Source organism: Podarcis cretensis (genome assembly GCF_951804945.1).
Source record: "Podarcis cretensis genome assembly, chromosome: 17".
Lineage (NCBI taxonomy): Eukaryota > Metazoa > Chordata > Lepidosauria > Squamata > Lacertidae > Podarcis > Podarcis cretensis.
This window is the reverse complement of record NC_137187.1, coordinates 7,687,533-7,701,753: the sequence shown is the minus strand read 5'-3', so window position 1 is coordinate 7,701,753 and position 14,221 is coordinate 7,687,533. Positions and strand designations below refer to the sequence as shown.

At 43.3% G+C, this 14,221-nt stretch overlaps 1 protein-coding gene across 1 annotated transcript; it reads left to right on the top strand.

The window, feature by feature from the left end:
• The first annotated feature begins 1,364 nt into the window (after window positions 1-1,364).
• Window positions 1,365-12,977, top strand: LOC307206390 (dnaJ homolog subfamily A member 1). Its single transcript, XM_079959640.1, has 9 exons — window positions 1,365-1,556; window positions 2,809-2,954; window positions 3,653-3,830; window positions 4,612-4,716; window positions 4,846-5,073; window positions 7,968-8,082; window positions 10,187-10,302; window positions 10,989-11,089; window positions 11,344-12,977. The coding sequence occupies exons 2-9, from the start codon at window positions 2,823-2,825 to the stop codon at window positions 11,560-11,562; spliced, it is 1,194 nt and encodes a 397-aa protein (XP_079815766.1). The 5' UTR covers window positions 1,365-1,556; window positions 2,809-2,822; the 3' UTR covers window positions 11,563-12,977.
• Window positions 12,978-14,221: the final 1,244 nt, after the last annotated feature.

Genomic DNA, 14,221 nt, shown 5'->3' with positions numbered 1-14,221 from the left:
GCCTCCTCCTGCTGCTGCTGCTGCGCCGCTGCCCAATTTCTGTTCTCAACCTGAAGCAAAGTTCTTAACCCGAGGTAATATTTCTGGGTTAGCGGAGTCTGTAACCTGAAGCGTATGTAACCTGAAGCGTATGTAACCCGAGGTACCACTGTAGTGTATAAATTTTATTAAACAAATAAATAAAGCCCTCATGTTCTCCAGGCACGACACACTAGGAAGTAACAAGATCCTATAGTAGAAGCCTATCAAGTGGTGCAGCAATACAGTCGTGCCCCGCAAGACGAACGCCTCGGAAGACGAAAAACTCGCTAGACGAAGGAGTTTTTCGTTTTCTTAGCCGCTTCGCAAGACGCATCTCCCTATGGGCTTGCTTCGCAAAAGGAAGCTTGCCCCGCAAGTTCCGGGGATAGCGGGGAAGCGCAGCGCATCTTCCCCGCTGTCCCCGGATCTCTTTTGAAGCAAGGGGCGGCGGGGAGAAGATCGCTTCTCCCCGTTGCCAGCCCCACAATCTCCCTTTTGAACCAAGGGGAGGCAACGGGGAAAAGCGATCTTCTCCCCTCCGCCCCTTGCTTCAAAAGAGGGGACAGAGGGAAAGGCGCGCGCCTTCCCCTCTCTCCCCGGACCCCTTTTGAACCAAGGGGCGGCAACGGGGAGAAGCGATTCTCCCCGCTGCCCCTTCCCTTGCTTTAAAACAGGTCCCGGGACAGAGGGGAAGGCGCGCGGCGCTTCCCCTCTGTCCCCGGACGGTCTCCATAGGATCGCATTGATTGATTTTCAATGCATTCCAATGGGAAACCGTGCTTTGCAAGACGAAAAAACTCGCAAGAAGAAAAAACTTGCGGAACGAATTAATTTCGTCTTGCGAGGCACCACTGTAAAACTGCCAGCACATTTTGCAAAGCCAAGCAGGGTCCAGTATGGTTTCAAATTGGATTGGGGGGGAAAACCACACCCTGCATTGTCGGGGGTTGGACTAGATGACCCTCAGGGGACCCTTCCAACTCTACAATTCTATGAGACATCTTGGACATGCGGGACAAGCGGTTGCAACTTAACGGAACCGTTCCCTGAGCAGCGGCCATTGCCAGCGCCGAGTTTCTTTGTCAGCGAGCGCTCCGTTGCATTTCGGAACTTGTAGTCTTCCTTTATACCGCCGGGCACGACCTGATAAAGGGCCGCCTCCCGGCGCATGACGGGATTTGTAGTTCCCTCCGGTGACGTAATTAGCCCGCGAGGGGGGGAGGAGCTGGCTTTCCGCGTCGCCGTTTGGCAGAAAAGCCAGCGAATGAGAAGCGCTGGTGAGGAGGAGGCGGAGGCGGTGCTTCCGAGAATGGGCGGGGCTTTCTTGAGAAAGGGGAAAAAAAAAAGAAAAAAAAACCTCCCCGGATACTGACTAGGCTGAGACCGGCTCGGAACTTTCTAGAAAAAGTCGCGGCTTGCCTTTTGCCTTCTGTGTGAGAGGAAGCGGCAGGCTCCTTGCTCGGCTCCCTCAAGCGCTAGACCTCGTGTGGTATTTTTTTTTTTTTAAATTTCTCGGCCGGCGGCGCGAGCGTATGGTGAGTGAGGGCCGGAAAAGGGGCCGCCTCAGCCTCCCCCCCCCCCAAAAAATTTTTTTTTATCCCGCCGGCGCCCGGTGTTCCACACAGAACGGGCGGGCGGTTGCTCCCAACCCCCCTCCCCCTCCCCCTCCCCTGCTTGCGTGAGGAAAGGGGGGAGGGGGAGGGGATCTGGCGCGCGCCTGGTCAGCTGACGCCGGCATGGCGTGGGGAGGGGGGGGGAAGAGGAGGGGGAAAAAAAATGTGACTGAACTTTCCCTAAGGAGGGAATGTGGGGAGTAGGGGGGGGGCTGGTTGGGCCGTTGGTGTGTGTGTGTGGGGGGGGTTTGCCTTGAAGCCGGTCGTGACCGTCTTCCAGGTAAGACTTCTCAGGAGGAGAAGCCCCTTGAAGCACAAAAGGGGGGTGGGGTGGGGGTGGGGGTTCAGCTGTGGGTTTTTTTCTCCTTTTCCTAAGCATGGAGTTGGTGCTCGCCCCCCCCTTTCCGTCTGTGGGGGGGAAGGGTTGGGGGAGGGGGGAAGCAGGAAGTCTCTCGTCAGATGTCATGAAGTGCCCTGTGATCGTCAGGCGGAGGGAAGTGTACAGATTTAATAAATGCAGTGGTACCTCGGGTTACAGACGCCTCAGGTTACAGGCTCCGCTAACCCAGATACAGTGCTTCAGGTTAAGAACTTGGCTTCAGGATGAGAACAGAAATCGTGCTCTGGTGGCGTGGCAGCAGCTGGAGGCCCCATTAGCTAAAGTGGTGCTTCAGGTTAAGAACAGTTTCAGGTTAAGAACGGACCTCCGGAACGAATTAAGTACGTAACCAGAGGTACCACTGTATAAAGATGGGCATTTCTCTGTAGTGGTCTCAGGTTGGGTGTGAATTTGTGAGGTGGTTGTGGGGGGCCGGGAAGGCCAAGGATGTGAGATTGAACTTCCACCTCCCCCCTCCCCAAAAAAGGTGCTTTTGAGGGGTTTGGTGGGGGAGGGGTTGAGAAGCCCACCTTGTCATGTGGAAGTGTGAAGTATACAAGGGGTACCATATTGCTATTTTGTAGGGGATTTTGGTTAACTTGGGGTGAGGGAATTCCCTTTTAAGGTAAAAGCTATTGGCCTGATAGTCCTAAAAGAGTTTGGTTTCATAAGCATTTGGGAGACAGGGATGCTGAAACTATGAGAGAGACTGGAAATATCTCTAGCTTACTGTGTTTGTTTGATGTATTTTTCATGTTCTTATTTGTCAGTGTTATCCTTCCCTCCATGTTGCAGGTATCAGCTGAACCATGGTGAAGGAGACCACATACTATGATGTGCTTGGGGTAAAGCCCAATGCCTCCCAAGAGGAGCTGAAGAAAGCTTATAGAAAATTGGCACTGAAATATCATCCTGATAAGAATCCTAATGAGGGCGAGAAGGCAAGTATGCAAGCCCCTTCCCTACCACAGACATTATGCCAATTAGTTTTGTGAAACATCCTTTATCTGCTGGCTACTTATCTGTATTGTACCTAATGGCTGTGAATTTAGAGTGGGTTGGATTCTGGTACCCAGGCAGTAATACATATCCTCTTCCCAGAATGGGCATAACAGTCTGATACTGATACATGTTTGTCTTATTTAGGTCTATTGCTTCATACTATTAGTTTGAGCATGTGACATACTTTCGGAGGTGGTGAGCAGAGAGCTAATATTGCTAAATGAGAAGCTATTGGTACTTGTGCACCATCTTATATTTTATAACTTAACTTTGCCTCTTGTGCAATACAACCCCTCCATAGTGCAAAATGGATATCAGAACATTCAGTTCAAGGCTTTTTAAGACTAAACACCTTTGTCTTTTGCGTTTAAGAAGCTTTGAAAAGCTTAAATGCAAAAGCATGACTGCAGTCCTTTCAAAATCTGAAGGTTCACAAATGGAAAGGCTGACCATCTTAACCTTTAGAAGCTTCACATTGACTCCAAATATGATTTAAAAGGCCTGACTTTAGTCTTGAACAGCCAGTTGGATTTCTGAGCATTATGTTCAGATAGTGGTGCTAAATAAATGCTACAATAGTACCGGTAATCTCTGAATATTCTGTAAAGAGGTTAAACTTTTCTTTTTAATCTTGTAGTTCAAACAGATTTCCCAAGCCTATGAAGTACTTTCTGACCCTAAGAAAAGAGATTTGTATGATAAAGGTGGTGAACAAGCTATAAAAGAGGGTGGTACTGGAAGCAGCTTTGGGTCACCCATGGATATATTTGATATGTTCTTTGGAGGTGGTGGAAGAATGCAAAGAGAAAGGAGAGGTAATGTCCAACTTTTTTTGAACTAGTTCATGCAAGTGATTGTAGTTCAACCAATAAAAGCAGATGGGCAAAAAGAACAGATCAGATTTCCATTTGAAAGTGAAGGTGGCCCACTCATTTAGCTGTACCTTATTAATATCATGAGTTGCTTTGGTGATTCCAGTTAAAATAAATTCCAATCTTAAGGACTTAAATTTTATTAAAATGTCCATTTGTAGTACTTATAAGGTGCTTCAAATTCTAGTTTCTGATATTTGAAAGTTACTGATGTGGAACTTCAGGTATATAAATGATAAAACTTGAGCTACAAAGGGGGTGTTTTTAAAAACAACAACAATAAACACCTGACTTACACAGCATCCCAAAAGAGTTTTCTGACTTTTATGTAAGCTATTCATGTTTACTTGGCAATGTTCCACTAATTTCAATATATTACTATTTTGTAAATGTGCCTAATGTGCTAGATCTGTCATGTTACTTCTCCCCAGCCCACTTGGATTGTTCTATCCATTTCTCAAGAAATCCTCCTTTCCCTGGTTAGATCAGGCAGCACAGAACTCCCTCCCTTATAGTGGGATCAGGGATCTTGCTTAATGTCAACTAGCCCTGATCACAGTTGAAACTTATCGTAGAATGGCTTCCCAGGTTGGAGAAAATAAATTTTAAAAGTTAAAATGTATTGGTAAGCAATAATTTGATGGATCTTGAAAAACGTAACCTGAACTGAAATACAATCAGATGCCAATCATATTGGTCCTCAACAATATGCCGTTCCTTACAGGTAAAAATGTTGTCCATCAGTTGTCAGTTACTCTAGAAGACTTGTACAATGGAGCAACGCGAAAACTGGCGCTACAGAAGAATGTCATTTGTGACAAATGTGAAGGTACACTGATAAACTTTTGTTCTTTGGGCTGGGGGAGGTGAAAAGTCATATTGGAGACAGTGCAGTTGTAAAGGGGGGAAATAAGCATGTAGTGATCTTGTGCTTATTTTCTTTGATGCTGTTTTCTAGGCCGAGGTGGCAAGAAAGGTGCTGTGGAATGCTGCCTTAATTGCCGAGGAACAGGCATGCAAATTAGAATTCATCAGATAGGACCTGGAATGGTTCAGCAGATCCAGTCTGTCTGTATGGAATGTCAGGGCCACGGGGAGCGCATTAGTCCCAAGGACAGGTGTAAAAGCTGCACTGGAAGGAAGATTGTTAGAGAGAAGAAAATCCTGGAAGTTCATATTGATAAAGGTATGTGTCTCATTTTGGGTCTCTAGTTTTAAACCCAATTATTTTTGAGGGAGCAAGTATGGAGAACACTCACAAAAGTTAGAGGAATTGCTGCTGCTATTGCAGCCTGCTTGGTAATGGAAGTAGCCTGCAGGTAATTTAGCCAAACACCTGATATGATCTGGATAAGTTGAAGAATTGCATGAGAATCTCCACAGTCAAGAAACATAGTTCTGTGGAAAACAATGCAGTTGTTCCTTTTAGCAGCCGTGTTGGAAGCCCCAGACCTGCAAGTAAGGCAGTGAAATAAGCCAACCTACAGACAAGATAAGTGTTTCTGCATGCTTTGATACCTGGAGAATACAAAAAATGCAATTTTCTGAGCAACCAGAAATTTGGCACCTGCCCCAAAGCTTGGAACACAAAGACAAAAGGATGTGCCTCTGCTGTCTCTGTTCAGCTCCCAAGTCATCAAGAGGTGACAGAGCCACCAAGTTGCCACAGAGACAAGCCAGTGCATCTTCCCTCTTCAACTTGAAGTCAGAGAGATGATGTGAATGTTTGTTTTGGCTTACTGCTTGCTCAGGTATTGGGAGGAAGCTTTGGGTTTGTCTTCACTCACCAGAAGCTGGCTGAGCACTGGCCATGAGATTGTCACGCCCTGAAGGTTAAAATATTCTCACTGCCACAAATACCAGGCAACTGGGGATGAGGAGAATGGTGTGCCTAAGCCATTAACATAATATTCTGGAGGAGTGTTGGAGAACTCTTTATAGGAATTCTGAGGGAGAATTATTAGGCTTGGAGGAAGTGTTTCATTCTAGGTTAACGTCTGGACTTTCAGTTGTGATGGAAGAAAAGTTTCCAACAACTTAAGTTTCTTTGGGTGGGTGGGAAAAGGGTTTCAAAATAGGGTTGGTAGATGTGAACCATGAAGTACATATTTCTCCTAAACTCCCCCATAGTTATAGGAAAGGGAAGAGTATCCCTTGCAGGGTTGAATCTACATGAACAGCTTCTAGCTTTACTAACCCTGAACCTCTGTAACCAACACTGTAGAGAAATGGTGTTAGACTGCTAAAATGCAGAACTGAATGAGGAGGAAGCTATTTAAAAATTTGGGGGAATTGAAATATATGCAATACTTTACTTCACTGCTTTAACAACATAAAATCATAATTTGAAACATAAGAGTTTTACATGCTAATGGTTTGGTACATTTATGAAATTTATTGAACACTCTTATACATTTACTTGGATAATCGTAGACCATAATGAATGTTAAAGGTAAATGTAAAGGTACCCCTGTCCGTACGGGCCAGTCGTGTCCGACTCTAGGGTTGTGCGCCCATCTCACTTAAGAGGTCAGGGGCCAGCGCTGTCCTGAGACACTTCCGGGTCACGTGGCCAGCGTGACGAAGCTGCTCTGGCAAGCCGGCACCAGCGCAGCACACAGAAACGCCGTTTACCTTCCCGCTGGAAAGCGGTACCTATTTATCTACTTGCACTTCAGGGGTGCTTTCGAACTGCTAGGTGGGCAGGAGCTGGGACCGAAAGACGGGAGCTTACCCTGCTGCGGGGATTCGAACCGCCGACCATGCCATCGGCAAGCCCTAGGCACTGTGGTTTTACCCACAGTGCCACCCGCGTCCCATTATGAATGTTAACAAGTGCCTAAAGGTAAAGGGACCCCTGACCATTAGGTCCAGTCGTGGCCAACTCGGGTTGCGGCGCTCATCTCGCTTAATTGGCTGAGGGAGCCGGCGTACAGCTTCCGGGTCATGTGGCCAGCATTACTAAGCCGCTTCTGGCGAACCAGAGCAGCGCACGGAAACGCCGTTTACCTTCCCGCCAGAGCAGTACCTATTTATCTACTTGCACTTTGACATGCTTTTGAACTGCTAGGTTGGCAGGAGCAGGGACCGAGCAACGGGAGCTCACCCCGTTGCAGGGATTCGAACCGCCAATCTTCTGATTGGCAAGTCCTAGGCTCTGTGGTTTAACCCACAGCGCCACCCGCGTCCCTAACAAGTGCCTACAAGAGACATAAACAGGAAAACTTGAAAGAATTTAGATTAGGTGGAAACCACACTATAGTGGAGTGTTGCATGATGGAAGATGGAATGATGACTTCCATTAATTTATTTGGCTTGTATCCATTCTGTCTTACCACACATGCCACAGACTTCTGGAACTGGACTTCCTCTTCCTCTCTTTTCTGGAGCTGATTTTGGGGAGACAACAAGGAGAAGAGAGGAATTCCTATTGCCCAAGGAGAGTGCCAGTTGTGCAGTGCTAGATACTACCCCTTTGCTTTGGGTGTTGTGTGGGACCCAGTCTTCTGGAGTTAGTCTTGTTTTTGTTCTTGACGTTTTGTATTGGTTGAAAAGTAATTTTTTAAAAAGATAATGAGATGGAAGATGTTCACCTAATTCTCACATTAATTGTGGGTACATAGTGGTTCCTAAGAGTTGTGGGAGAGTTCTGTGGCTGCCATAGTTAGTGTTCAGAAATTTGGCTTTGGTGGCTGTTTAAATCTTGCTTTTCATTGGAGGTTGGAATCGCAATATGAGTAACGCTGTACAGCTTTCGTACAAAAGCTTTGGGAAACATATTAAAACATTTTTTATTCTACCTTAATAAAAGTTTTAATATGTTTCCCAAAGCTTTTGTACTAAAGCTGTACAGCATTAGTCATATTGTGATTCCAACCTCCAATGAATACTTTGAGTGTGTAAATAATAAATAATAAATTTTAAAGGTATAAAAACCAGGCAACGCTGCAGGTAGAATATAGTCCATAATGCAGAAAGCCTAACCAAAAAGCCAGTGAGGAATAGTAATACCTGTTAATGTCTATAATGCCATGATATTTTTGTGCTGTTTCTCCATCTTACATGGTGCTTTTGCAATAGGAATGAAAGATGGTCAGAAGATAACTTTTCATGGTGAAGGCGACCAAGAACCAGGATTGGAGCCAGGAGATATTATCATTGTCCTGGATCAAAAAGACCATACTCTGTTTACAAGGTAAATTCGTGATCGTACTGTTATAGCAATTCTAACTATGTTAATATGTAAGGGCTGGTTTTTATATGTGTATGTTGCCAGTCTCAGGGTTTGTTTATTGGATCAGAGGAAGCTATAGTTGGAGAATAAGGTTTTAATAATTCAGTGAGAATAGAGGATAGCTATAAAGGAGCAAAGTTAAAAATCAAATCATTACTCTTAGAGATGGGGCAGCTACTATAGGTCTTCAGGAGTAACAGATGTAAATCAGGCAGTGGGGAATCACTTTTGGCTGGAGAACCAGATCTAAAAGTGACCAGGCCTTCAATGAACCACAGTGATGGGTATAGTTTACTGTGCTCCTGATTGTTCTTTTGCCGCCATGGCTCGTGTTTAAATTTGGTGCCAAACGCAAGACACATCTGCAAAGGAACCGCTGGGAACATAAGCTGATTCCCAGTGGTTCCTTTGTAGCTGTGGATTTACCTGTGCTGTGCCTGATGAAAAAGATCTGAAAACAAGCTGTTCCTTGATACAAATCTAGCCACAAGATTCTGTAGCTTGGGAGTACCATCCCCACTGACTGCTAATATAGAAGACAGAGATAGCAAGTGGTTAGTGTAGTGAAGCCTCATTGCTTGATAAACCCTCAGCCTTCAGTTTGCATTAGTATCCATGGTGGTGGGTGGGTGCAGTTTTGCCATGCTTTTGTCACCACAGGTGCGAATAAGAAAACTGGTAGAAAACCTTGCTAGTTGGTAAAATAGTCATCTGTCCTGGGCAATACTGACTTACTTTAAAGCAGACTTGGTAGATGTGGTGAAGCTCTGAAAATCAGGGGTGACTGGATGTAGTTGCTTTTCAGTTTAATACATTACGTTCACATCCATAGTATACATTATAGCAAAGCTAACCACTTAGAAATAGAACAGGCATAGAAACATGACTATCCCACCCACTACTCCCCCCCCTTTCTTCCTAACCTAACATTGTATATATCATTAATTTCTCATAACAAATGCAACTGAATTGTAGAAATCATAACTTGAAGAACAAGGCATCACACTGTTTTTGTATACTTAAGAAATCTTTAATAAAAAAACATTTTAAAAAGAAATAGAACAGACAGCTGCAACAGCATTTCCCGCCCCCCCTTAAAACTGTGGATCTTCAAAGGCCCTAGGATCAGAATAAACTATGGGGTACTGTGATAGGAATTTTGAGGTCTTAGATATATGGTAATGTTCATAACTGCATGTACATAGATCAGCACAGGAAGACCGACCTGAAGCCATTTTGATTCCTAAACTGAGCAAATGTTTTCTCTGCAAGGTCAAAGTGGAAAAGCCTCTCCATTGTCTTTTCCTTCACAAATCCTGTCTTAAGGGTATGTCTGTGTTTGAATAGGGTGTGAGCCTGTGACCTGGCCCAGGAACTAAGTATTTATCACTACAAAAGAATGGCCAGGCTCCCCAGGCAATCCAATCAAGTAACCTGCCAGACAGGAGATAAACAACAACAGGAGAAAAACAATATTCAAATTTCTGTTTTAGACTGCCTTTTCTGTGATGTATGTATGATGTTTCTGGGGGTGGTCTTGATCTACAGGGTGGCAATTTCAAAAGTCTTTATAAGGCATTGCACACCCTTTTTCTGGGTCCCTCCTCCTCTCCTGCGGGTGAGGGGAGCACCCTGTTGCAACAGTTCAATAAAGATCAAGCTTACTAGCTGCTTTGCTTCTCAGTATTCTCTGGTTGGCTTCTGTTATTTTCCTACCAATAGAGAACCTATGTAAGGACTCTGTATGGGCTCTTGGATACCCCATAAGGGAAAAGGGCAATTTTTATTTACAACAGTACTTCCAGTCCTGCAGGTGTAAGAGTTGCTTCTACAACAAAATGTGTAAAGACTGCATGAGTGATGTTCTCAGAACTGTGCTATGGATTTGAACTTCCACCTTTTAGTTCAGAAGCAGCTTAACTCAGGAGCAGCCAGTGTTGTGCCCTCCAGATGTTGCTGAACTACAGCTCCCCTCACACCTCACTGTTGACTGTGCTAGATAGGAATTGTAGTCCCAACACCACTTGGAAGGCATCCTGTGGCAGATAGTTCTTTTTCTCTACAGACGAGGTGAAGACTTGGTCATGAGCATGGATATCCAACTAGTTGAGGCACTGTGTGGTTTTCAGAAGCCAATTACAATGCTGGATAATCGAACCATAATCATTACTTCTCATCCTGGTAAGTATAATTTGAGAACAGGTATTTTGGTATATTTTCCTATTGCTTACTGTGGGTGGTAAAACTTCCAAGTAATATTTTGAGCTAATAATAATCACATGAAAATGAAATGTGCTCAGATCTATGGAATGCAGACTTGTGACACAACAAATACTATATCTATGTCAAACATAGTAGTGAAATACCAGCTGCCGAGATCCACAAGTGAGGAGCTTTCACCTGCCACCTGATTGGCCACTGTGAGATCAGGATTCTGGTGGCTCTTTGGCCTGATGCTGCAGGGCTCTTAATGTCTTAGAAAAGCTAGTATTCTGTATAGAAATAGCATTTCAATGATAGACTCCTATTGCCTTGGAGAAATTTCACCATAACTTGCACCTGTTCTTTGACATGATGAAATTGAAATAAAGTTTGCAAATAGATGTTGGAAGTACTCTTAATACAATGCTGAAAATTAATCCTGGTTTCATTTGTAAGCAAGATCTCTACTTGCTGATATCTGTGCAAAGTGAAGTTTCGCTACACTTTTCTGCATGAAATAACTACTGCATGGTTGTTTGTGCATCTTCATTCTCTATTGCCTTGTTAGATCTATGAAATTTTAAGCATTTCTCACAGAGAGTAGTAGAATGCTAATAAAAATAGGTCTATTAATGAGGATAACCCTTTATCCTTTTGATTCTTAGGTCATATTGTTAAACATGGAGATATTAAGTGTGTACTGAATGAAGGAATGCCCATCTATCGCAGGCCATATGAAAAAGGCCGTCTAATCATTGAGTTCAAGGTAAGATGCAGCTGTCAAAAGCCACTGATTAAATGAAATTTCTTCAGTAAAGTTTCTTCTACTCATGCTAGAAAATACTGCCATGTGAGGTTTAATATACTGTGCTTTAAAACAAAAAGTTGACATTAATTTACATAGCTACGCAAATGTGCCTTCTGCTTGCAAATACCTGCCTGCCAAACCATATCATATACACACACCTATCTAGAGATGTAATATGCATGCAGTGCACTAATAGTGTGCCCTAATTTCAGGTGATCTTTCCAGAAGGCGGCTTCCTTTCCTCAGATAAGCTGTGTCTATTAGAAAAGCTGCTACCTCCAAGGCAAGAAGTGGAAGAAACTGAAGATGCGGATCAGGTAGAGTTGGTGGACTTTGACCCATCTCAGGAAAGAAGACAACATTACAATGGGGAAGCCTATGAAGATGATGAGCATCATCCTAGAGGTGGTGTCCAGTGCCAGACCTCTTAAAATGGCCTCATGATTCCCCTTGTGCTGCTTACCCTGTATGTCAGTTGTGGATGAGTGAAGGACTAAGGTTGCTAAACTTTCTCTCAAACTTGCCATCCTCCCTGTAATATTTAAAACATAGTTGTTTTTAAATCAAGTTAACAAATTTAAATCAGTAAAATGCTACACTTCAATCAAGTTGGAATGATGTTCATATTTCCGTATGACCTCTTAAGGAAACTAGAAGCCACTTTGCTCTGGCTTTTTTTATTTTGTGCATTGTAAGTGTCTTGTGTGCAAACGCACTGGCTTAGTATTCAGTGATTTCTGTTTAGTATTATAAATTATATTCCCTTTAAAGTAATGCACATGTATTTATGATTCATGTTTAAAATGTGAAATTAAAGTTTTGTATTCATCTGCTCCTAGAATAAGTTGGTGTGTGTTGGATGTATTGTGGCTGGTTGAGACTTCACAAGACACTGTCCTGTGCTGGAAAGTAAAAGCGCCCCCCCTCCACCCCCAGCTTTAGCTAGAATGCTGTGCAAACATGCTCTGTTAATGTTATACAGGATCTTAACACGGCTAATGGGTGAAAGGTGTTGAAAATTCAGCATGCCTAGTTCTTATGTATGATGATCAGAATGTTCAGGCTGTGAACAGAAAATACTTGGCACCTTGAACAATGGCAACCATGAAACTAAAAGCAGCATGATTATTCTTGGACTAAAGGCAGAAAAATATATAGTATCTACAACTTTAAATAGCAAAGGTGGACCATTTGAACTTATTAATATTTATCTTTAAGTGAGCCTATTAACAATATTCAAGTTCTTAGACTGCATGAGTACTTCTAGAAAATCCCTAACTCTGACACTGAACTAGTGTCAAAAGAATTCCGATAGTTTTGTGTGAAGTTTCTTATAAGGGCTACCTCTACAATTAGCCATTTCAACATGTTAACTGGTTTTATGACTAAATGGGATATAGCTTACTAAAATGGCTTGATATTCCAGTTCATAGCTGGGCCTTGATAACTAAGCCAGGGGCTTAATAGATTCAAGTGCCTCTTGAGACTCAGCTGTACCTAAGCTGACACTTGATATTTTTTTTTTTTTAAGAATTCCATTGCAAACATCCCTATTATAAGAATGAGCCCGGCACATAGTGCATCATGCTGTACGTACAGAGCAAGTGAGCTAACAATAGCAGTCTAGTTTTTCACATCCATGACCTTATAGTTGAGGTTTTGATCTATGACTTCTTTCTAGTCTCTAGTCTGGGGTTTGATTAAGCTGTATAGCAAATTATCATGGTCCCTGTGATAAGGACGAGTTAGTTTAACTGAGTATGTGACTTCTAAAAAATGCTTGCATATTGTACTTTAAACATGAGTTTCAACCTATAGGGGGAATAAATACTGTCCTTACTTCTAACAGTTTCATCTCTTCCTTTTTTATTACCTAAATCACCAATCAACATATTAACGCAGTAGAAAATTGTGCCTTTGTGGCAATTTGTACCTATTAAAACCACCATTTCTTGGCACTGGCCATATGTAGGGAATGCTCAATTATGTTGTTTAATGTTACAATTCATCTACTTTAGCATTATAAGGGCCATTATGAAATGCATTAGTTTTTTAAACAAGTTAGGCTATTTTAAATGAAGTGCCAAAGTAAGTTTTAAAGCATTAGTGTAATTGGGACAGCTTTTCTAATGACAGCATGGTAACTTCTAAAGCCTATTGTAGCACTGGTCTTGGAATGACTAGCCAGCCTTCCACCTCAACCAACTATTTTTGTTTTACTTGTTCTAAGCAGCTTATCTGCTGAATCATATAGCCTGATGCTGTCACGATTCGTCCAGAGCACCTTGCTGCCCCAGGCAGTTCCCAGTTAAAATGGTGAATAGCTTCTGCTTGTCACTCTTAGCCACCTGAACATCCTCAGCAAGCCCAGACAGTTAACTGGCAAAACATTTAACACCAAGGGCATATCTCTAGTAGCTCTCAAATATGGTTGGCAAGAATACTTTGTGGGGAAATGATTTGCTTCGCATATGCACTCAAGAAAAAGGAAGTTTTCCCTGTCCTCCACATCATAAGAAGCAGCCAGTCTTGGATAGCTCAGCTGGTTAGAGCATGATAACACCATGGTTACAGGTTCAGTCCCCGTAAGGGACAGCTGCCTATTCCTGCATTGGAGGAGATTGGACTAGATGATCCTCGGTGTTCCTCCCGACTATGATTCTAGGTACCACCTCATGCAGATAGGACACTTCTCTTTTAAAATGGAAGGGTGGATAGTGAGGTTGAACAAGCATAACTTTCCCCCAAGCCAATTCAAAACAGGCAAAAATGCCAGCCAGCATAGCTAATGGGATAAGGAATTATGGGGGTTGTAGTCCTATCTAAAAGGTCCGTATAGTTAAAGCTATGGTTTTCCCAGTAGTGATGTATGGAAGTGAGAGCTGGACCATAAAGAAGGCTGATCGCCGAAGAATTGATGCTTTTGAATTATGGTGTTGGAGGAGACTCTTGAGAGTCCCATGGACTGCAAGAAGATCAAACCTCTCCATTCTGAAGGAAATCAGCCCTGAGTGCTCACTGGAAGGACAGATTGTGAAGCTGAGGCTCCAGTACTTTGGCCACCTCATGAGAAGAGAAGACTCCCTGGAG

Bases quoted from the DNA above. Each gene is read 5' to 3' on its own strand.
- LOC307206390 (XM_079959640.1), top strand. From the start codon at position 2,823: ATGGTGAAGGAGACCACATACTATGATGTGCTTGGGGTAAAGCCCAAT. The intron at 2,955-3,652 runs GCAAGTATGCAA...TTAATCTTGTAG, and splicing joins ATCCTAATGAGGGCGAGAAG to TTCAAACAGATTTCCCAAGC. The intron at 8,083-10,186 runs GTAAATTCGTGA...TTTTCTCTACAG, and splicing joins GACCATACTCTGTTTACAAG to ACGAGGTGAAGACTTGGTCA.